This window comes from Falco cherrug, chromosome 9 (genome assembly GCF_023634085.1).
Source record: "Falco cherrug isolate bFalChe1 chromosome 9, bFalChe1.pri, whole genome shotgun sequence".
NCBI lineage: Eukaryota > Metazoa > Chordata > Aves > Falconiformes > Falconidae > Falco > Falco cherrug.
The window spans coordinates 32,503,679-32,528,102 of NC_073705.1; the positions used below are offsets into that span (position 1 = coordinate 32,503,679).

Genomic DNA, 24,424 nt, shown 5'->3' on the forward strand with positions numbered 1-24,424 from the left:
AGCCAGCCTCACTAGCTTCTACCTTATAAATAGGTCTCAAGGATCTTCTCTCCTTACCACCAGCTCACCCCAATGCTGCGTGTCTGTGCTTAGAGCAGTTAAATCTCTTCATCCCAGCAGTGGTGACAGTGTAGCCTTGTCCCATGTCTGAGAAAACCCATCCACTCGAGTACTTTCCCATGTGCTGCCAGAAGACCTGCCTCATGCTGCTGAGAGGGTCTTGGTGATGGTATCTGCAGGCATAGATGGCATTTGCCATCTGCAAATATTGCTTAGTCCTCAGGTGGGAGAAGCCAAGGCGATGAGTTGAACAGGGGAGAAATGCCTGATTATAGGTGAAAGGTCCTCACAGGGCAGGAAATATGGTAGGATTAAGCCAGAGGTGAAGGTTTCAAGGAAGAGCTGGCATGGTGGGACAGCTTTGTAACTTTATTATTGCCTTGCCCTCTGGGGCCCATAATTAACATACACTGGGAGTTACACACAGTCTGTTGTGTCAGCTCGGTGCTGAATCTCATGACCTGAGCTGCTACGCCATCCCAAAGCTCTTCTGACTCGATGGTTGTGAAGGCAGGGGACACCAGGAAGACCCAGGGTCCTCCCTGCTCCTGCGTAGGTGTCCCCAAGAGCCAAGGCCAGAGGTGATTTCCCTGCTGGGCTCAGAGTGTATCTCAGGGGAGGGCACTCAGCGAGTGCTAGCCCCAGGGATGCACTTGGTCTCAGCCTGTCTCTGAAATGACGTTTTGGTACTCTGGGCCTGCTGCAGCTGGTGCAGAAGCTGTGAGGGAACATGCAGGCTGCAGTGCCCCACACTTGAATGTGTCCCAGCCCTGAGCTCTTCAGCCTGCAGCAAGGGCAGAAGGGAGACAGCTGACCCCAGCAGAAGCTGTTCTGGGGGCATGGTGGTCTCCTCTCCTCCTGCCTGCTGCTGCCTCATGGGGGGCACGTGCCATAGCTGTGATGTTAGGCGGGAGCAGCTGCTGTGGTGTGTAGTGTCGTAACAGAGGTGTGGCCCAGGCATGAGGACATGCGAGCAGAAAGTTTCCTGCCCTGGCTGAACCACTGCCTGTCCCCAGGGCATGGCACTGCAGGGGCTGTGCACTGCCACCGGCCCCGTCACAGGGTGTGGGACCATGTAGTACAGGCAGCCCCTTGAAGAGGGGGTGACACAGTTGTCACCCTGGAGGCAGGGAGGGCAAAGAGGGCCCTTTCACTGCTGGAGCAGCCGGGAGAGATGCCAGTGCCAGGGGTAGCAGGTCTGTCCCATTCTCGTTCCTTCTGAGTGCTCAAAAGAGGCCTGTGGAGCTGAGGGGAGCAAGGATGACGGGGGCATCGGGGGGTGTGAGGATGGGTGTTGTGTCCGACGTGGTCTCTTGAGCCTCACTCTCCACATCCTCCAAGCTCTCGCTGACAGAGGGGATGATCTGCACCACCTTCTCCTGAAAGTGCACCTGCTTGCGTGGGGTTGGCGGGGCTGCTGTTTGGGCAGGAGCTACTGGGGCCATGCTCCTGTCCTTGCTGGCCTTCAGGATGCTCTTCATGTGGCCCAGCAGCGAGTGGTGCTGCTCCCTCTGGGCCCTGTGGAAGGTATACGTCTGCTCAGTGTCACCAGCGATGGTTGAGGCTGCCACGGTGGCTGAAGGGTCTACGTACTGGCCTGCCTGGGGATGCGTCTCTTTGTGCCCTGGGCTCTTCCTCCTCTTGCTCAGCAGGAAGTAGGCCAGGGCGGTGAGCACCAGCATGGAGCCTGGGGAGAAGGCCATATTGGCTGAAGGCTGGGACAAGGTGAAGACCTCATCAAGCAGTGCTTGGTCTAGCTAGCTCAGCACCATCTGAAACCATTGTAGCACCCCGCACATCCCCACCCTCTCTGGCCCAACAGGCCATTCTCTCTTCCATCTGCACTACTCCCCACCCCAGTGTGGGCTCCTCACCAGGGATGGTGACATGCCAGACGAGGACGGGATGCAGGAAGCAAGCCACTGAGAGCAGTGTGTACCCCAGGAATTTCTGGAAGCTCCCTGGGCATCTAGCTTGCTTCCAGCAGGCCTGGGCCAGGGAGTCGGGCTCGTATCTGGGGAGAGAAACAGAGGTCCTTATGGGATGTGGCATCAAGCACATGGCAAGAAGATTTGGACCTGTCACTCATCTAGATGTGTGGATCCTCACTCTGGTTTTCCAGGAAACCGGTGTGTTGGTCAGGGAAAGTAAGCAAAGCCTGAGCCTCTCCCACAGGGAAAAGAGGTCAGGGGCTACATCTGCCAGAGGTCATCATCTCAGGCCATGTCTCCTTGGTGTGTTTGCTCACTTGGCCACTAGCCGAGTCCCTATTAGCTGGAGTAAGGCGTTGCGTTTAAGCCATCAAGGCTTTTGAGTTTATGCTAAAAGACAGCAGAAGTGTTCAGTGTGTGAGAAGTACATAAGGATTTTCTACATTTTAACTTGAATGTCTGTGCTGTCTCTGGGAGGGAATTGCAGCCTACCCTGGGAATTTGGCTCTTAGTTCAACCCCAGCCCCTTGTAGGGCTTCATACTGAGTGTTAAGTACATGCTGTAGACCAGGGTTTGTCATGCTGATGCTCAGCAAATTATGGCACAAGCTTGGGTTAAAACACAGGTTTAATTGGCTGTGGACATGGCCTCACTCACCTCCCCCCTGCCTGAGTGCACTCGCTATGGCATTAGGGGCAGGACCTTTGGTCTGGCACTTGCAGCTCAGCTAGGTCTGGTGTTGCCTGTAAGGAGCGAGTTGCCTTAGGGAGGTCCCACCAAGGCTGGAGAAGACTGGACAGGGTCTACTCACGTGAAGCACATCTCCAGGAACAAACTGATAAAGAAGCCGCCTTCACAGGCAGTAACGGCGACTCCTGAAAAACTGAAAAGTAAAGCTGTCAGGGGGGCAGGGCTTGGCTTCAGTATACTTTCCAGGTGCCAGAAGGGGCACAGAGGGCCAGGATTTACTAGTTCCAGTTCACCAGAGCCTGTGGACTGGGGACTGAACACCCACTACTTGTCTGGTTTGTGGAGGAGAGCTCAAAGCCCTTCTGTCCTCAGGTGATAACTTGCAACCAGTGTCACCTCTGGCCTGCCAGAATCTGAGTACTAGGGATGGTGCTGTAGCATCTCTTTCTCTAACAGAAATAGCTTACTATTTTGAAACCTAAATATGGAGATCTGAATTCCCCAAAGCCTCCAGCAATGTTCCCTGCTGCTGTTGCAGTTTAGTCTGGTGCTACACACAGTGGAGGGGTCAAACGGGTCACCCCAGCCAGCTCTGACTTCAAGGGCAAAAATACTCACATCAGATAGAAAGCCAGGCTTTTGAACTGTCCTCGCTGCAGAGTTTCTACTCCCACACCGATCAGCACTAGAAAGAAAAAGTAGGAAAGATGCTGACTGCAGGGTTGGTTCCCAACTCTCTGGTGCCCTACCCAGCTTCTAGGATCGATGCTCCAGTTTCCCCAGGGGCTGGTGGAGCTGCTCCTCCTGTGCTGTGCAGCACATTAGGACTGCCAGCACCAGTGATTCATGCTGACACACCAACCCAGAGGGGGTCAGAGCTGAATTCTGGCCTTGACATACAGCCCAGAAACCCATCCCAGCTGCGTCACTATCATGGCAGCACTGCCACTGGGCTGGGGAGAGGTGATCTGGGGGTACCAGCTGGCCTTGGACAGCTGGAGGAGGTGAGCAGCAGTATGCTGTGTCCCTTCCACCACCTGCCATGCCGCTCCATCACAGCTGCCACAGGGACTTCCCTCCCACTCCCCCATCTACCTCTGCCCCCTCATGGTCTGGGGGCCTTTCTGCCCCGGTCCCCCCAGTGCCTGCCAGCCTCACTCCCCTGCCCTCCCTGCTTGCCCAGGCCTGCTGCACCCAATACATGGCTGCAGGACAGGAGCAGGACGGGGGAACCATGCCAGCTGCCTTCACAAAGGGCCGTAGCCATGGCATCAAGGTCCTTTGCTAAGCAAACAGAAAAACATATAACGGGAGCAGGCAGATTAAAAACAGAGAATGAACGTCCCCTCAGTGCCCTGGCTAGCACAGCACACTGGGGAGTCAATTTAAGGGGGATTAAGAGTATTAGTGAGGCTAAAATCTTCCCTGAACTGGCTTTTGTGGGCCAATAGCTTCAGGGGATGGAAAATTTTCTTCAATGTCCTTCAATTCCCAACCAGACTATTTCAAAAATGGAACAGAAATGAATGTATTTGCACCAGCTGCAGCAAGTTGGTCAGTGTGCAACTGGACAGTCATGCTGCACAAGTGCCTGAGGTGCGGAGCTGAGCTGAGCCCAGGTCTCATGGCCGCAGCATCTCTCTAGGCAGTCACTGCACTCCTGTCTGCACTCGATGGCTCCACATCTCACTGAGCTGTCCCTGCCCATCCACTGGTGCTCAGGAAGTTCACCGCTCGTCCTGCTCTGTGCACACTGGCCGAGGCTTGAGGTGCCAGCTGGCTTCATCTCTCTGAGCTGTGGTTTGCACTAACTGGAGAGGGGTATGAAGCTCCCAAACTGGAATGCAGACTAATGTCTATGAAGCCTATAAGGTGGATCAATGACAAGGATTTGTGCCTGAGCGCATAGCTCTCCTGTCCTGGGTGAGCAAAGCCAGGACTAAGACAAAGCTGTGGTCTTGCTTTGATTCCTCCTGTTTCACCTGCAGCTGCTGGCCCCTGTCAGCCGGGGGAACGCATGGAGCCCACACACCACCTTCCTCCATGGAGGCTGTCCCCCCAGCCCTGAGCAGGGACATGGGGAAATCAGCCTTATCGGTGAAGCTGTGTGAGCTGTGTCATCCTACATTCAAAGTATTGTCCTTTGTTATCTTGTGACTGAGAACTCTTCTTTACAATTTTTCCTACAAATGAGGAGTTCATTCATTCATTCCCTGCAGATGAATGCAGAATTCAACAGCTCAGCTGTTAGGATCAAGTCTCTGCTCTGGATAAGGAGGGTTCCTCATTTTACACAGCTTCTGCTTTATCCACAAAGTTATTTGGATGAAGAATATGCAAGAAGCAAAGGGTTGTTTCCGAGGTGTTTGTTTGGACTAGCTGCTGCCTTTATTTGGATCTTATCCAAACCATGTGGCTAAAGGCACATGATTAGGAATTAAATGGTTGAAAGCATGAGAATTAAGAAATAAGTAAGGACTCTCTCCTAGATGCAGAAATCACAAGGCCTAAAATCTCTAAACTACAGAGATGCCCCAAACACTGCAGTGACTTGCGGAGCTGTTTGATCACTCTTTGCTAACTTGCCATGAGGCTCTGCTGATGGTAGGGGCTGTCTGATTTCTCACACACAAAAAACCCTGCAGCCCCACCACTGCAGATAGCCATTACACTCCCAGATCCTGGGGGAAGGGGAGGTTTATATTACATGGGTAACCTTCTGTGTATAAGCAAGCAGCTTATGGAGCTGGCTCAGCCTTCTCAGAATCAATTAGCGAGGCTGATGCACTCTCCTCTTCCTTTCATTTATTTATTTTTTTTTCAAACAAAACCCATGGGATTCTCTTCTGCATGGTTTCCATTTCATGCAAAAACCTCACACACCTCATCAGGCACTAAACACTGCATCAAGCTGTTTTCTTACACTATTGAGACACATAAATGAGTAAAACACAGGCACCTCCCATTCTTCACTGGCCTTTTGGGAAAGTCCGGTGATACTGAGAATGCATCAGAGCTATGGAAAAGCACAAAGATTGGCAGTGCAGCTGGCCATGCTCTGTGATGCTCCACAGAGACACAATTGCACTGCTTATTTCAAGAACTACAGAAAGAGGTGCAGACAATGCAAATAGTGAAAAGAAAACAAGCAGGAGAGAGGGAGATTATACTCCACTAACACACTTCCAAATTGTAAGCTACTTTCACTTTTTCTGTCCTGGCTTTAGTTTTCCCATGGCAAGAAGCTAATGCTTTCTTCTGGGAAGGTCTCTATGAGTTTCATTGGAGCTTTAAGAGAGAACATGACCAGCATGGGTCTCATGTAGTAGGCCTGAGAGCGATGGGGATGGAGAAAGGAAAAGATTGCATTAGCTGGTTAAAGCTGTGTCTCAGCTCCTATCTGTTGCAGTCTCATCATGATGTGCACTTACCAACTGGGAGTTTGTATAAACTCAGAGACTCAAATCTCTGTCTGTTATCAGTTGTTTAAAGCATGTTCCAGAGCACAGCTTCCAGTGTCCCAGCTGGGCTTTGGGTGTCACTGGGGACCTGTGCTCTTTTCAGCTGACCTGTGTGCTTTCTACTTTGCTGCCCTAACTTGAGCAAAGCATCGGTCATGGCTGTCTGTAGCTGATACAGGAAATACGAAGATAGGAGAGCCTGCTGTGAACTGCTCTGTGGTGTCTGAATATAAAATTCCTCAGGGACTCACACAGGAATCACAGCACCACCTCAAGTCACCTCTCATCTAGGAGTTCCTACCTCTAGTTCACACCTCCAGCGTTTAAGGAAATCAGGCACTTTGATCTCTGCTTTATTGATGGGGAAACTGAGGCAGAGAGCACTGTCTGTCCTGTCCCATTACAATGGGTCAGCAGCAGTGCCAGAGGAACCCCTGAGCCCTCTGCTTTATCTGTTTCCCCACATCTCATCCAGAGATGTCTCATGTGAGGGGGTATTCACCACAGTTCAGTCCTTCTGGGTGAGATGCTGTGCCTGAAATGTCTGGCTCAAAACACCTGTATTTCACCTGAAACCAAGTGGTAAGATGTGTCACATAACCCAGAGGACATGGGTCCCAAGAAGCCCCTGGCAGTGGGTAAGAGGATGCAACTAGCCAGGTGAGTGAACTTGTGATGTTTGTGCTGCAGCTATAACCTGAACTGCTTCCGAAGCCTGCTCCCTGATGGGTTGCTAGAAAGGCAAAGCAGCACTTTGGCAGAAACTGTGCCATGATGGCTGGGACTTCTCCATCCTGCCTGGCACAGGACATCTCACCGTGCATAGCACAGGGAGCTCCTCCGTCATTTTCACATCCCACAGAGCAGCTTGGCAGTTTTACTCAGCCACATGTATTTTGCTTTTCAGTGTCATTCACATCTTGCCTGTGCCTGTCTGTTTTAGAAGAATACAATTTAGTTTTCTTTTCCATTTGTGCTTTAGTTTGTTCTCTGCCATACAGAGTGCTCGCTCTTCCTGTCTGATGTCTCACTGTGCTTCCCACAGCATTTGCAAAAAACCTGGCCAGGCATACAGCACTGTCCCTCCCTGAGTCCCAAAGGAAAAGTGAGCAAGTTTCCTTGTCCCCCTCACAGGATGGAGCAGTGGCTGCACCTAGCCAAAGGCAGGGACACAGCTCAGGGATCCTGACACCCACTCAGTGCCTTTTAGTGCCAAATAAAAAAAAGAGCTTGCTCTTACCTGCTGCGGTGGAGATGCCCAGCAATCGGCAGGTGTACTCCAGGGCACTCCAAAAGGCTTTGTGTCGCATGATGAAGAGATGAAGACTGTGGTGCCGACCAGGCAGAAGCTCCTCTTCAGGGCTCCCCGCCTCATGCGTAGCCCAGCACCTCCCAGCCTCAGGCAGAACCTCCTGCGCCCAGGACCAAGTGACCTTCCTGAAGGAAAGGGCAGTGCTTGGAGGACTGGCCACTTCCCCGGGGCTCCCAGGGGAGGGTGGCTGGGGAGCGAGCTGCCACCACAGGGAACCGGTCAGCGCTGCTTCCCGCTGCTCCCGCAGGGGCTGTGGGAGACGTGGCCTTTTCCTGCTCGCTTGCTGCTTGCTCACATTGCCGGCCGGGTGATGATTAATGATTGGTAAGGGGGGGTGCGGCTTTGGGAACATTTGCACCGGGGGTGCACGGCCTTTCCTGCTCCAGAGGAGGCTCTGGAAGCCCAAGCTGATTAAATGCATGTGAAGTCATTACTGCTATGCAGCTCCCTGCAGGTTAACCATTTGTGAGGATGGCGATGTTTGCTCTTGGCAAAAGAGCGGTACATTTCTGGCAAGTCACAAGGCTCCCAGGGCACTCCAGCCCTGCACCCTCCACCACGGCTGCTGCTCAGCACACAGGCTTTCCCTGGCTCTGACAAGCGTGGCTCAGGCAGTGTCCAGGCTGATGTTCAACCACAGGAACAAAGAGATCAGATTTATTCCCAAGGGTCCTACAGACCCACGCTGATCATAGCAGGGGCGATGTGTATTTCTCTTCCTGGGAACCTCAGTGAACTATATTTCTGTGTTGCAGTCACTAGAGCCATTTGAATGGCACCAGGGTCACACAAGTGTCCTGACACGTGGAGTGGAGTGCATATGCACTCTGACCTCTTTGTATTGGATTACCAAATTGTAATGGATTATCCAAGACAGCTTGGTCATCCTTGGCTTGTCTCTGCAGGACACACTGCCTCTGGAGAGGGGCAGCCCTAGGCATGTCTGAAGGCCAAGATGGGACAGTGCTGGCCTGCCGCTGGGCCCCACATTTCTCTGGTGCATCTTACTGGAGGTCACTATTGGTCCCCACCTGCTGCTGCCCAGGGAAGAGGTGGTGTCAGCAGCAGTATCTGGGCATTGCAGTCCCTCAGGAGGGGCATGTGAGCAGCAGCACAGTCCTGGCAGGCAGCATAGGTGTCTAGTGCCTGTGGGGCCACAGGTTGACGGGTCAGTGAGCTCATCTTGTGCTGCAGCCGGCACTGGGCGAGTCACTGCAGCCCCTGCCCCTCGCTGCTCCCGTGAGAAGCTGGCAGCCTTGCAAGCAAGGGGCTGGGTGAATCACATTCAGTTCATGCATGGACAGCCCTGTAGGGAGGTGGCAACCAGCTGAGCCTGTCTCCTGTGACCCCTTCTCACTTGCCTGAGACACAAAGCTGAACCTAGACAGTATGTGTTATATTGATGTGTCCTGCATGTAGAGATGACTTGGTCCAAGGGCACACCAATAGCTTTTCTTCCACAGGTTCTTGATCTATATTTCAGGCTTGGGTTTTTCCAGGACAACCAAATGCCTGAGTTCATGAAATGGGTCCCTAATTTCTTTAAATGACTGCAGACTGTTTTTCTGAACACTTACAAGGTGGTGGGTGGCAGGGATCTTGCAGCAGGCAATACTGACAAGGTCTGGGGGTAGAGCATATTTTTCATGTGAAAAATGGAATAGCCCACTGCAGTAGGGCTTCCAGAGCATCCCAAGGGGCAGTGCTGAATGGTGCAAACCCGCAATGTGTCTTTGCCTTGCAGCACTGGCACTGCCTTTGGGTGTTCCTGTTTCCTCTTGTCCTCCCACACCACTGCGGGTGTTTGAAGGAACTAGAGTTTTCCACAATTGATGACTCAGTGGCGTGTCAAAACTTCCTTTTCAAGAGAAACACAAAGAGGGAAACAGAGGCATGCCAGTGGGGAAGGTCATAAGAAGGTAGGGGAAGAGCCCAGCCGGGGAACCCGGCTGCCCTGCCCGCTGCAGCTAGGCACTGCCTGGGTGATCCCCGTGCCCTGTCACAGCGCATCACTGAAGGCTTCAAGAGCACACTCCACTTCCAGAAATCACCAAACCGGCTTAAGAGCTCTGAGGTTGTGCAAACAGTCTAGATGCTTTTTTATCCTGCTGTCTTGCTTTTTTTTTTTAAATATTGATGTATTGGATTTCAGGTGTTTCTGTACAAACATGAAAGCTAGGAAACTACTTTAACAGAAAATAGATGAAAGGAAGACACGAGCCTTTCAAAATCACTTACACGCATGAGATTAGTTTAAGAAAAGTGGCAAATACCACAGTGCAATCCTGAGTGCTATCAGTACCGACCCTTCAGCCAGTACCCAGCACCTCTCAATGCAGCAAGCCGCTGCCTCCTCCCGTGGCAGGGGTCCCCATTGCCAACATGGGCAGTGCAGTGCACTGGGCTGTTACTGGGGGGCTCTTACTAAATGGCACTGAGCTCTCACCCAGAAACGAAATGACTTTGCCTAAGAGTCCTTGACTGCAATGTTTCCTTTCAGGAGAACAACAAGCCCCAGGGTTTAAAATAAACTTAAGTTTATGGGGAGTGGGGGTTGGGGGGGTGTTGGGGCGGTGTGTAGTGGGGTGATAGAGGAGCACAATCTATTTAAGAAAGGCAGGTTATTACATTAACAATTTGAACCTCCTGTCTCCCTCCCATGTTCTCTTAGCTATTGTGGGCTATTATCTATTAGCTATGAGTGGGCCTACATCAGCCTTCCTGATGGTCCTTGTCCCCCTCCTGGGGACACTCTTAGCCTGAGGTAACTTAAGGTCTTCTCCACTCACTGTTCATTGGTGCACTAGTGCTTCTCTCACTCCAGTGCCCATGAGGAAAGCATAGAGTGAGCGGGACAGGTATCCTCAGACTTGCTTTGTACCAACAATCCTTCAGTGGCTCCTTCCTTCCATTCAGGATTTTTTTTGGCTAGTGCTCCTACCAAGCAATCTCACATGAACCTGATTTTTCTTGGTAGAAGCATCCCTTCTCATTCTGTTTCTGTTCCAGTGGGGAGATGATACCCTCAATGAAACTGTGAGCCATTTGAGTGTGTTTTGGTGAGGCTTTTAGGAATGAGTTTATGCATTCAGAGGAGTACTGAGATCTTATGACCTTAGAGGGGTTTAATAGCCTGTAACCAAAACTGCAAAACCTATGCACCAGCACAGCCTGTTCTGGGACACATAATAGCAGTGGTCCCCACTGCACATTATGCCACTTCTATTGCACAGAGGCTTGCCATTTGCACTTTGGCTGCCAGCCAGGGTTAACATTTACAGGCTGCTTCCAGTAATATATGGAGAGGTTTGAAAGGTTTTTATTTCATTGTTAGGGTTTCATGGTGACGTTAGTCCTCATCTTCATCTCTCCCTCTTCACACTTCATTCAAGTAATTTTGCTGTGGCATGGCCACCACGGCCATGCTCAGCATCTGTACTGAGCAACTCCCCTTGGAAGGCTGTGGGGGAGCGGAACATACCTCGTGCTTTGCGTCTGTGAAATGGTGATGCTGCAAAAGCACTGTGGTGAGTGAAGATTCCCATCATGGGGCATGGGGCACCACAAACTATGCTCTGGCAGAAACCTATGGGAACATGCCTGACTTAGCTATTCCCACTCCTTGCCCATCATGTAAAAACAGTTCCCAAATTGCCTTACACAATGCTCTAGAATTTTGTTTCTGCTGTTTTCTCCCCTCCCTTCTCTATGCCCTCATCTATAACCACTGCATCATGCAGCCTTGCTTGGCAGTCCTGGTCCCCTCTCTTAACAGCAGCAGTGGAGGTGGGATCTCCTTCCATCAACGTGTTCATCTGGGACAGACTGACACCAACACTCTCCTTTGGCCACTGCAGGTCAGGCAGCCAGCAGGCAACAGCCCAGAGCCTTGCAGTGGTGCCGTGTGCTGCCTCCCTGTGCCCTCCTTCCACCAGGTCACATGTCATGGAGAGGGAACAGATTCTCACTGCTGGCTGATGGTAGATGGACCCAGCTGATTGGAAGCACCAGTGAATCGCAGCTGTGGGTTCACTGGGTACAAACATCTCGTCACAGTCAGCAGGAGTTTCACCCTGCCTTGTATCACCAGCGCTCCACAGCTTTCCAAGCCAACCTGAATGAACTGAGAGCATCCTGAGGTGAGCTTGGCAGACCTCCTTCCTCTCCCGGGGCAGGCAAAACACATGACACTGGGGTGCCTGAAGGTACATAAACAGCAGAGCTGGAAAGGAAATCTTCAGTGTGCCACCTCTTCCTTTGCTGTAACCACTAAATCCCGCCCTCTGGAGCCTTCAGAGCCTGGGCAGCGCTGCAAGCCATGCTGGGGATGCCCGGCAGGGGACAGCAGGACCCCACCGCTGCACCGCCAGCCCGGCTGCTCCCCGCAAAAGGCAGCCTACAGCCAGCCCTCTGCAGGGCGGTGGTGAGAGGGCACCGGGAAGTTGTGCTGTCTGAGCAAGGGAGGCGTGCAAGAAAAGCGTGATAGACAGCACATGGATCTGAAGGGGGCTGGGGAGAGCCCAGAGCTGCAGCGAACACGAATGAATAACCGGCTTGTTTTGCTTTATGCTCCTCGATCAAAGGGTGTCCAGCACGCTGACGAACATTTGTCCGCTCCTCCGGGAATTTCCCACCCTGCCAGGGATGGGGTCAAGGCTCAGCAGTATACTGCCCCGATTGTCCCCCACCGGGACAGCCAGCCCCCGAGGCCGGTGGCGGCACAGCCCCAGTGCCGCAGGCTGAGCCAGCCGAGAGGGTGAGCTGGAGGCGCTGGTGAATGGCCCCTGTGCTGACAGCCCCTCCGGGGGCCTGCTCACGGCTGGCGTGACGGAGCGGGGAGAGGCACCACACCTCTCCTGGGGCCAGGCCGGGCACTTGCACAGGCTGTGCCTTGTGCCTGGCAATAGCTGGGGCGAGCTCTCATCCGGGCATCTGGAATTAATAAAGCTCATCACACTGTGGTGTGGTGTGGGGGTGCTGGGGGGGGAAGAGGTGCCTCTGTGGCAAAGCCGATCTTAAACAGAATCTGGATACGGGAACGAACACGTCTGATGTACTTGTGGGGATCTTCTAGACCTCTACAGCACCTATACCTCCCTGCAGTGGATGAGGGCCAAGGGGCCAAGCAGGCTATGTCTCTGACTGGCTGGTGACTCCCACTTTCCCTGTAAACCTGAAAGCCTCCTCCCCTCGGCCCCAGGCTAGTTCCCCTTGTTCAGAAGGGGATCTCCCAGCATGTCAGCGTAAACTTCCCTTCTCTTATTTAGTCACCTGTTTGACACCAACCTTGGAGGCTTTCCAAAAAGTGGGCACATGGGAGTGTGTATGAGAGGCTCCTGACTGGCCATCCCCTCAAGGTCTGTTCTGCTCAGGAGAGCTGGGATAAATCCCCATCCCAGTGCCACCCTGCTCACCAAGACTGGGTGGGCTGGGCACTGTGTGCTGGGCTTGCAGGATTTCACATAGCGCTTGTCAGAGAGATGTGCGATCAGGATATATGCATACGTGTGTGTGCGTGCATATGTATGCATGCATGCACTGAAAACCCATGTGTGTCTTAAACAAAGTTGTAATAACAAGAAATATCAAAAGTAGTTTTATTTGCTATACATCTGATCTCCAGTTCAATAGCAGGGCTCTCAGAGGTTGGCTCCCAGAACTATGTGATTATGCAAGACTCTCCATGAAAAACACATTTCTAGCTCACAGAATTGCAGAGAAAAGCTGCAAAAAGAGACTCAAAACCCAGAGAAAAGAAAATTCCCAAGTGAAAAAAACTTTGTTTGCTATTATCAGTAGTATTGCTTCTAATTGCATGATTTAAACTCATGATCTTTGGGGCATTACAGCAAAGCCAAACCAGAAGTGCCACAGTGGAATGAGGGAGATGAGACATCAGGAGAACTGAGACTAAGTTCAAGGTGCTAAGCTAAGCTCCAAGGAAATGAATGCCTCTGATCTTGCCACTTCTCAGCTGCCTGTGAAGTTTGCTTGCTGACAGTAGAGTGTGAGTAGTTAGGAGGGCTGAGACAGGGGTGGGGCTGGGAGCTGCAGAGCACTGTAGAGACAGCAAAGCCTTGAGTGGGCCGGGGTGGTGCCCCAAATTAGCGGGGGCGAGGGGATGCCAGCCGGTGGGATGCACAAGGCTCCTGCTTGGGGACCTACCGGGGACCTGGCTGCTCCTGCCGTCAGGGATGTGCCCAGTGCACCAAGCAGTGAGCTGCTCAGTGTCACACGCACGAGCTTTCTCCAGTAGGACTGTCTCCACTGCGCTGAGGGACAACACAGCAAAGCAGCTGGTCGCCCTGCTCAATCCTCTGCTGAGAAGGAGTGGGGCAAAGGGAAACCCTCAGCGTGATGGAGTTGCTGTGGCATGTGCAGGGCAGAGAGAGCAGAGCTCAGTGCTGGGTTTGGTGGGGGGGACTCGAGGGCCTCGCCCCTCTTCTTTGGGAATCTCTTGTCTTCAGAAGCCTCATCTTGGCTCTCAGGTGGATGACAGGAGATGTCAGCTTGGCACGTAGAGAGAAGGGAGACGTGAAGGGAGCTACGTGTGTGATCCTGAGCCATGGCTACACCCTGCACAAGTCCTGGCATGTCCTCTATATGCCTGCTGCCCCTCAGTTCCCACCCTTTCTTGCAGGAGTGTGGGCTTAGTCAGACTCCATCGCTGTGAGCTGCTCCTATACGATGGCTGTGGGGACTCCAGAAATGTTCAAAGATAGGCTGACATTTCACACAGACAATGTTGCCCACGCATAAAGGAACACCCTACCATGTAGCAGCCAGTCTGCTGCAGACCTTGGGAGAGACTTGTCATGCTGAAGCTGGCATCAGAACATTTCAATGTACTGCCACACTAAAACCAGATCCATCTCCATTTTCCATAGAGCTTGCACACTGGGCATCTAAACATCTAAAACACTCCCAGAGCATACTGAGTTTGATGTGACAAAGCCCTCCTAGCAGGGGACATGTCGATTAGTGTATGATGGTTAGTGTCCAGAGGCAGCCAGAAGTGATTGGTAAGGTAAACATGGGCAGGCAGAGCAGATGGAAGAGGTTATGCTTAGAATCACTGACTGCAATAGAGACATAGTCTTGTGATCTGGATGTGAAGGCCACGGATTTCAGCCCCATGGGAGGATGTGATCCATGTGAGCATACATCCACTTTTTCCACTGGCGCTGAGAAATTTCTCACACCACAAGAAGTCCCATGGGACTGAAGTGATCAGATCGGAAGGTGAATAAGTGGCTTGAAAGACCCATCCCCACTTTTAATAATAGAATTTTGTTTCTAGCAGTAAGCTGTAGTAAAAGAAGTCCAGCCCCACATCACAGGTCACAAGAAAACACAGAACTCAGAGGGTACCAAAGATAACTACACAGCAGCAGTGCAGAGGCAGAGAAATTACCCATGAGATACTCCAGAGCAACCTCAGCCTACTTGTATGTAGCTGAAGAAGGAATGAAGTCATTCACACATATTCTGTCTGAATCAGCAGTTCAGCTGCAGTTGAGACCCCTGAATAAAGATTGTAGCCTGCTCCTAAAGCCAGCCAATTCCTTCCTTAGTAGCTGCCAGTGAATATGAGCTCTGGGCTGTCACACAAGGTGTTTGAACTACTGGACAAGTTGTCTAAGGCTCCATCTCCCCTCTTCCAACTTCTCCATCCCTTCAGCCCCCCTCTACAAAAATGTGGCTAATATGAGCCGTCCCCCTAGGAGACTGCAACTTATAGCAGCAGTGCAGGAGCCACATGCAGGGGTGAGAGGGTGTTCACAAGGGGTTGCTTTCCCTGGAGAAGCATAACATGTTAATGTGCTGTATATGCAGACTGACTCTCATCATTGAGACCCAACAATATGGCCAAATAGAAGTACTATGTCAACATAAAGTAAATGCTCTCAGTTTTTCTACTGCACTGACTCATTTTAATTTTGAATGGGGAAACTAAGGCAGAGTGACGCCTTAATCCAAACAGTATCACACAGCATGTCAGCAGCACAGCTCACTGGAGGGTGATGAATCTTTCCTGCCTGTCCATGAGCCTGCACACCCCTTGTGAAATCCAATGATAGCTCTCAATCAAGAAAGCTACTCTGCTAAACTCTAACCTAAAAACATGATTCAGGACTCAGAATAAATGCTAAAAGTTGTGCTGTGATAATGAAGAGTGAGATGCATCTCTGTGCAGATTGGGTCTGTAACAAGACTGATATACCACCTTAACACTACAGAATAAGCCTGATGTTTTACTTTTTCTTTTTCAGAGACGTATTGCCACCGCAGGAGGAAATGCAGTAGTGTAAAAGGAGCTCACAAAGAGATCGAATGTTCACGTGCAGGCTCTTGGTCTGGAGTATATTTCATAAGAACGGATGGAGGAGTATTTTATCAGCTAGTGGGAGGAGGGAGTGCTAGTAAGTCTCAGTATAAACAAGCTCTGTGCATGAGGTTTAGCCCACAGACACTTATCCATCCATCAAAACCATTTGACTTTTTGCCCTCTTTTCTGGCAGAGGGGACTGGTAACTTCTCCCTGCATGGGAGTAAACAAGGTGTGCACAGCAGTGATTGATGTACCTGGTGATTGAGACATACATCAAAGAGCCTGCTTGCTACATTTCAAGGCCCAGTGAGCAATTTATAGAAGGGTTTATGCAGACAAATAACCTGAGAGATTTATGTGAAGCAACACAAAACACATGTTTTTGGCTGCAGAGATGTAGAAATGCTTGAGGACTTGCAAGTTGTGTAGCTGAGGTTATTTGTGAAAATGATCCTGTTCAGTAGGATTTATTCTGGGGCTTCATTTTACTTGGCATTGCCTCCAAAAGACCACAAAGCAAACAAGCACAGTGGGATCCATCATATCTTTTACTATGTTGTCTAAAAGGGTTTCAAGCGTATGGGTTAAAATCAGGAGGTTTGTCATGTCACCCCTAGCTGGGGCTGGGAATAGGAAGAGGCTGAGCAAGGAGAAGCAGCAGCTAAGGAGACAGATCTGGAGACAGGGGTAGGATGAGGTTAGGCAAGTCCCTGGGAGGCCCCAAACGCCAACTCTGTCCCCCAGCCTAGGCACCAGGCACTGGGTCAGAAAAGAGGAGGCTTCCCCTGCAAACCCTGTGACCCTGGTGTGGCTAGTAGATTTGGAGGGAGAGGAGGAGGCTGTCCTGGCCTCAGCTGGAAAGCTACGGTGTAAACTTGAGTTGGTCCATCACATCAGATCTCCAGGTGTGAGCCTGAGGTAATGGGCAGAAGTTTCTGCCATGTATTATATTTGCCTGTCTTGAGCATCCCATGCGACTCTGGGTACCACTGGCTGTGCTGTGTCTTGCTGCACTGAGGGCCAGTCCCTGAACCTGGCATGGGCTCTTCTGTGCCTGCTGTGCTCAGTGCTGTGTTAGTGTGACAGTGAGCCAGAGCTTGGGTGTGCTCTCACTGCTTGTCCCACCCTGCGAACTCACCCCCTTAGGTGGCCACATGCCCCGGACCACCTTCCTCCTGCCCAGAGGCACAGAGGACTGTATCAGAGCTGACAGCCTCACGAAGACCTCTTCAGTCAGAAGAGACTCACTGTGGGGCAGGTAGCAAAGTCATCCACTAACCAAGCAGAGGGTGTGTACCCGCAAGAGCTCACCGTTTGCACGCCCAGTCCCACCACACTACATGCAGCCCTTGGCCCATGTGCTTGCTTGACAGAGGGTCAGATCCCCCTCCACCCTGGGACATTGCACAGGGGAGGGAGAGGCAGCTGACTGGCAATCTTCTCCTGAACTGCCCCCCAACCTGTTTTTCCAGTCAGCTTTTTCAGGAAGGAACAAGGGATTCACTCAAACAAATTATTCCCAACATGCCCAGAGCTGACCCCATACAGCATGCACCTTTGTCAACCCCTTGTCACACATATACCAGCAGCAGTAAGACTGGAGAAATCCTTCTTTCTATAAGCTTGCATACCACTCATCCATAAAAATTCCTCCCTACATGCCCTCCTGTCCCCTGACCCTCTTTCCTCCAGGTCTCCTTCTCCTAGTGCTGGAGGCAGATCTTAGCACTGCCAGTAACTAGCATTTCCCACTCTAGGTAGGAAAAAAGATAATCAAGCTGTTTTAAGAAAACCTGTGACTACTCCTCAGTCTTAGACTCCCTTTCTCTGGGCAGGAGTGCAGGGCCTGGGATTTGCTGTGCACTGCCGCAGCTTGCCCAAGCACAGCTTGCTGCCATGCCCTCCAGAAATGTTCTCAGCAAGTTGTTAGGGGATTACCCCAGTGCTTAAAGCTGTGATCTGGGGCTAGCAATACACACTGTCACTCCTCTCCTGGCTGGCATCCATGCGTTTGCTTCTTCCCCAGCCTTTTTCCTGCTTCCCAGGCTGCACGTGGGGGAATTGTGGTTGGGGTTTCTGGAGCAAAGATTGGCTTCACCTGGGAGAGGAGGTCACCTCTTAGGTGAAGAGTGGGCTCGGCTGGTTGTGGTGGCCTATGGGAGCACAGCCAGATACTTAAATATCAAAGGCAGCAGCTGGGTAAGTTTTGCTAGGAGATGTTTTTGCAGAGAAGGCAGCTCTAAGCTGGGCACAGCCACTCTGGTTTGGGAAGTGTGCTTTGAGGTATCAGGGAATGAGCCCTGCCCTTCTGTTAACTGCTGTCACTTGGTGTCTGGGTTTAGAGGTATAGATGTGTGCCCAGAGCACCTGTGCTGCCTCTTGGGTTGCCTCTGTTTTGCTCTTGGAGGTTCTAACCAAACTGACTACGTTGTGGGTGGGTTTTGGTTTGGGGGTTTTTTTCCCACTTTTGTGGTTTTTTTTTTTCTTCCCACCAAAATAGCACCTTGCTACAAGCACTAGGAGCTTACCTGGGTGACAGGCTGGCTCTGAAGGTGAGTGTCCCTTCCAGAGAACCACACTATCCTGTGTGCCAGAGCTGCACAACTGAGTGCCTGGCACAGTGGGCAGGAGCTGGTGCTATGTCTGGCTTTGCTGGAAATGGAGGGTAATTAGTAGCTGGGCAGGCTGCAATGAGCAAGTGACCCTGGTGAGGTCTGGGGCCAGGTGATACCCTCAGCTGTAGCAAACCAAACCTTGGTGATACAGCACGTGCTGTCTGGGCGTGAAGCCCTGCTTGGTTGTGTTTCCCATATGCCAATGAGGTGCTTTGAGTGCGACATGAGTGTTCAGTGTTGGCCAGTACATCTGCTCAGGTGTAAGCCTTGATTAAAAGTAAAATAGAGGCCTTTGGTTTATGGGCTTCAGCTGAGTTACTGCTGGGAGTGAAGTCTGGTGTGAAGACAGGGGAAGAAAACAAGAATTAATCAGTTAGCCAGTGTATGATGAGTCATGGGTTTTGGTGCTGTCACTAGCCTAGTATCATTGCTGTTGGTTAGATGGGCAGTGGTGGCTAGTCCTGTTTTGCTACAGTCTAAGACTTTGTGTTTGGCTATGCTTCTAAAGTGGAATAAAGTTCATTAAACATTTTGTTCCTTCACATGTGGAGGGAGTGGAGTGGTTCTGTTCCTGCTGGCAGCTCTGGTGGCACATAGCCTGCTGCAGCTCTAGTGACATTTCTCCTGAAAGGTCTGCTGGAGCTGGTCTGTGTCCACAAATAATTTTGGTCCCAGCTGAAAGGCTTTTTCTTATCATAAACATGTTTAGCAGAAATGCTGCATTCAGCGCAACTTGTTCCTTTAGCAATTACAGCAGAGTAAATGAAACTTTCATGAGTCTGAAGTAGGAAACTCTCCTTCAAGCCCCAGGGTCTGTTTTCCTGGCCATCCTGCAGCGATGAGGGCTCTGCCGGTGCTGTTGGGGTCCTTGGAGGAGATGCGGCTGCTCACTCAAGCTGGTGGTGTAAATGGTGCTAAATTCCTGCTCAGCAGTTTGTCCTCAGAAGGCTTCGTGCAGCTGCTGACAGAGGCAGCTTGTGAGTAGTTACTTGGAGCAGCAAGGGCAGCGTGCTGCTTACCTGTCATGGCTGGGATTGCTCCCTGCACAAACAAACAGCGCTTGTAGACCACCCATTAGCCAGCAGCCTGTTTCCATTAGCTGAAGACCAGCAACCCCCTCCCCTTGAGGAGGTAAATTGCCCTCATGCCCTCTGATGAGAAAAGCTTTAATTATGAAGAGAGTGAAAAAGTAAGGTTTTTTTCCAGTCAAAGCTTGTTGACAGTGCAAGACTCCCTGGCCTGTTTTGTGCTTTGCTGGCAAAAAAGCAGGGGCAATGAGCAGGCTTCTGAGGTTAAAGCAGGTTCTGCATCTAACTGCCGGCTTGCCTGGAGTTGGTGCTATTTGTGGAACATCTAGGCTCCTGATACTGCAGTGCTATGGTGAGAAACGGTGTTGAAACCCTTCCTCTCTGCAGGCATGCCTGCTGTAAGCCCCCAGTCCCTCTGCTCTCCTGGGAACGGGGTTTTCCTTTCACATGGGGGTCTCAAGCCCTGGAAGGAGCTGGCACTTAGCTTGCCTTTTTGATGCTAAGGCTGCCTTTAAGGGGTGTCAGCAGATACAGATTTTATTTACTGTCACTGGTTCAGTGGCTTAACATCTTTTATGGGATAGCCGTGGCAGCAGTTTCAGTTAGCAGATATGACATTTCTTATGATGGGGACTGCAGGATTATGAATCTCCTGTAGCCTATGGTAAAATCTGTTTCAAATCTGGTACGGAATTCAATGGAAACTAACCTCTTTCAAAGAAGCAGAAAGGGAGGTCTTAGGAGGAGGTAAAGATCTCTTTTTAAGGAATACAAGCTCTCTTAATCTATTTCCACTTCTAACTGAAATTATTCTTGCTTTAGATTTGTGCCTGCTTGCAAAACTGCCTCTGCAGTTTTAGCATGGCAACATTTTCCTACAAGAGAATGTTGCATTGTTCTGTTCTATTCTCCAGACCTCAGTGAACTGAGGGGAGACTATACCTTTTTTTTTTCAAGTGGTGCAATTTGTGCTGATGAGAAGGACTCTGAGGGATTAGTTTTCCTCTTGGCATGAGGAGAGACAGAAGTGGAGGCAAGATTTTGCTTTGGAGCTCTGTGACCTTGATAAATCAGGCACCACAAATCACTGCTTGTTTCAGATCCAGGACTCAAAAATTTCACATCCCTTAAGGGGTGGGAGGAGGAAGTGTCCTATCTTTTGAGAAGATCCTCCTGTTTCTTACTTGCCTGTTAATTTAGCAGCTTCCAAAATAGCAACTTATAGTAGCTAGATTCATAATTCATAATTAAAACTCCTGCCAGTGTTCAGGCTCCATGCTGGTTTGACCTCTGTGCCTCTCCATGAGCATCCATTTCAAGGAATGCTTGCCCTTTTCTCAGGCAGGGCCCTGTGACTTATCCCATCAAGTTAACAGAAGGTCATATAATAGTAATAAAAATATTATGGATCCCTCCCACATTCCTCACCCATGGCAAAATACTGCAACAAGGAACAATCAGAGCTTTCTAGTGGGCATCCAATAAATTTAAAGAGGTATTAGGCAGAACTGAAGCTCTACAGCTGTTGGGGTGGAGGGTGAGTGCAGATGGATGATGGCTCAGCAAAGGGGGTTCTTTTCTTCCTCTGGTACTGTTTAGAAGCAAACCTGTACTTCAGGAATATCTTTGAGGTATAAATGTTTCATTTTCTAAAAGGTATTGTTTGCTGTTTGTCAGGTGTATTATGTAGTGACTTAAATTCAGTGAAGTTGAAGTAGGTTTGCAGAAACACTGTTCTGCTCAGTTACTTTTTCAATAGTGGCTGTACCAATCGAGGTCTACTCTGCACGTGACCCACTCGAGAGCAGTCTCTCTCCCAGAGCCCTGTGCTGCTCCTTGCCGAAGACTCACTGCTGCCGGATGAACAGCTTTTAGCTTTGTCCCTTGGATCCCAGGAGTGTACGTAATTCTTTTTTACAGAGAAAGCCTTTTTTACAGAGGAACTGCACTGTCTCCTACAGACTGTCAATTACACAGCCCTCTCCATCTGGCTGCTCTGTCTCAGGCTCTGCCTGCAGCTCATGATTGAGTCCTGCTGGCACTGTTACCCCAGCAAGCAGCCAGGGCATGTCTTCTCCTTGTGCTGCCTGAGCTTGTCTCCTTGACTCACTCCTTCCCCTTTCCTAAGCCCCTCTGGAAGGCCTAGGGGAATGTGGCTCTTTGTGTATATTTGTGACCTGATCTGCTCTGGGTCTGAGCTGCTGCATGCTCCTGGGCTGCTTGGGGTGACAATTGTGCCATGTGCAGTGTGAGGGTACTGGTTGCTGCTGCTTAGGTCAGCATTTGGGGTTCCTGCGTAAAAGATTTGTCAGACTTGCATGTGCAATCTTTCCTCCTTCACACTGGAAGGAGTGGAGCCCCTTGGCTCTCTTGTGCCTTCTCTTGGCATGTATAGAGAGATTGTTTCTACCTTTCTCGGTGTGTCTGCCTTTCTCAGAGGACTCTGACACCATCCCAGCTCTTCTGTACAGTGAGTTGGAAGCATGTCTTGCTTCCAACAGCCCTGCCAAGTCCTGCATGCCATACCTCAAACTTAACTTTAGCAGAACTTTGATCTATGAATTACTTTTTTTTTTAACAAAATATTACACAAACCAGGAATGGAAGTGTACTGCTAACATGTGACTGAAGGTGTTTCCCACTCCTCCAGGCCTGTCAGTTTATCTTTGCTTTTGCTGTTGTCCATAGCGTCATACCAGTATTGTGCTGACCTCTGCAAAACTTCAGTGCGATTTACATGAACCTTTTTCTGTTGAAATCAATGGTGATATTGAATAATACAAAATAGCGTCAAAGCATATTAGGCTTTGCTTTGTATGGAAGCCCTTGAAAGCATTATCTGCTGTTCTGCTTAGTTTTCTGCTATACATAAAATTCATTTTTCTGTTAGTCAAGTTAAAGTATATGTAGGAGTGAAATGAGTTGCCCAAGATCACACAAGGATGAATAGTTGTGGCTTTTCTGCAGCTGGAACTTCACCTGTTCGTGTTCTGAACCCTTTGCACAACTATGCCCCCACCATCTTGCTGTCGAGTGTGCTTGCTATGCTGTATGCTTAGGTGGGCAGCAAAACAAACCTTGTCTAGCCTCACTGGACCCAGCTGTGTGATAGTCAAGAAACTCAGCCAGTAGCCAATATAGCCTTGACTCCTACTCCTGCAATGATACTACCTTTCAAGCTGAACATTGATCTTTATAGGCTTGGTTTAAGTGTGTTTTCTCCTAATAAAGTGTGGTCATGGCTGTATTCGCAAATAATTTCTCTATGGATGGCAAGTAGCTGGAAGGTTAAGGATATTAGATATGTCAGACAGGATTAACAATTTTAAGAAACTGATGTATTGACTCTATTGCAAAGTTCCTGCAAGTGTTGCATGAACAAAGAACCAGGCTGTCAGGCTGTGTGGCTGTTGAGGAAGGTTTTTCTGATGCCGGAGGTCAGAATCTATTAAAACTTTATCTGGAAGTGAATTAATGTGTTGACAATGTGCTGCAGGGGTAAGGTTACACACCGTCACTAGATATTTTTTTTTTTCAGGGGCTTATGTTATTGCTCACACAGTTTTCAGCCTAAAATGATGTGTATGGAGGAGGGCAGGATAAAAGATGACTCCAGCTCTTCCTCTGCTAGCCTTTTAGCTACACTTAAGATTTTGGGGTGGGGGTGTCAGCCACATCCTATCTAGGAGGGAAAGAGTGATTTCCTACATCTGCAGGCTGGTGGGGACCCTGTGCTGCAGCTTTGGGGGGTGTGTGTGAATGAAGAGTGTCAGCCTCACAGGGACCCTGGGGCCAGGCTGGCACCTCTGGGGTGCATGTGCTCACTGCCTCCATTGGGATCAGCTCCTGTCCTGGTGTGTCTCTCCAGAGGGAGCAGAGTGGGCAACTGCAGATCAGCTGCTCTGCAATTGCCTTTTCTTTGAGGGTGTCTGCCAGCAAGATGCTGCCTGATGCAGCACAAGGTTGGTCTCTGCAGGCCTCTTGGCCAGCCTCAGCCTTGCAGACCTCCTGAAGATGGGGCTGGGGCCCCTCTGTAACCCTTGCTCAGGCAAAGGCCAGGCACAAGAAAGTAGACCTCAAGGAAATAGCTTCCTCAGGGAAGCTCCTGCAGGGACAAAAGGCCAAAGCCCCTGGAATAGAGCCAGACATTGATGAAGGAAAAAACTAATTTCCCCTTCTTGTGGGGCTTGTAGTACAGGAAATGTGGCCCTCTGGGACAGATGTAAATTTAGGCATATTAACCAACCTAATGCCATCCTTGTCTGAGAACTCTCCAAATCCAGGATCTCCCTATTAAGCAGCCAGCTATATTCTAATGGGAGCTGTTGAGCTGGAGTTGGTATCTGCTTCTTGCACAGACTCTCCCCCAGTCTGTCCACAGTATGCTAGGTGAGGACTGGGGGAACTGTAAAATAACTGGCATGAGTTATTTCACTTGATCCCTTTAGCTTTCTATGTAAATGTGCTGATATCTGTAACCTGCTCACTGTTTCTTCTGCTATTGTTGGAAAGGGGTGTAAAACAGAGCCCTTCATGCCCTGCTTCAGGTGTGGGAAACTGTCTTAAACAGTAGTCTATGTATCTGTGCTCCCTCCTGGCAGCTCTGCACCTCATCTGCAGCTGAGACCTGCCTCAATTGGAATGGACTTGAGAGCTAGAAGATGTGGGTCTCTTGCTAGTTCTAGGGATTTTACTTATGATTGGGTGGTTTGTTGCTGAAGCCAGAGTCTTGAGAGTCAGCAGACCTGAATTTACCTTCCAATCCTGCCTTTGTGAGCAGGTGGGGTGGCCCTGAAATGGTTGGTGCAGGTCTGTGCCTTGATTTCCACAAAGTTGTATAGGGACTAGTGCTTCAAGCTGCTGTGAGATGGTTTTGTGTAGCCATGTGAGAACAGATGTTGGAGTGCGTCAGACTAAGTGGCAAAAACCATTACACTGTCACTCATCAACTGTGATCTCCATAACGGTTATGGTGCAATGCACAGTCACTTAGC

The 24,424-nt window shown here is 50.3% G+C and overlaps 1 protein-coding gene across 1 annotated transcript; it reads right to left on the bottom strand.

The window, feature by feature from the left end:
* Positions 1-408: 408 nt before the first annotated feature.
* Positions 409-7,738, bottom strand: TMEM72 (transmembrane protein 72). The gene is made up of 5 exons (XM_055721456.1): positions 7,384-7,738; positions 3,301-3,367; positions 2,804-2,875; positions 1,935-2,074; positions 409-1,747 (listed from the first exon to the last, which is right to left on the bottom strand). Exons 1-5 carry the CDS (start codon positions 7,451-7,453, stop codon positions 1,287-1,289), a joined length of 810 nt encoding a protein of 269 aa, XP_055577431.1. The 5' UTR covers positions 7,454-7,738; the 3' UTR covers positions 409-1,286.
* Between the last annotated feature and the right edge of the window lie 16,686 nt (positions 7,739-24,424).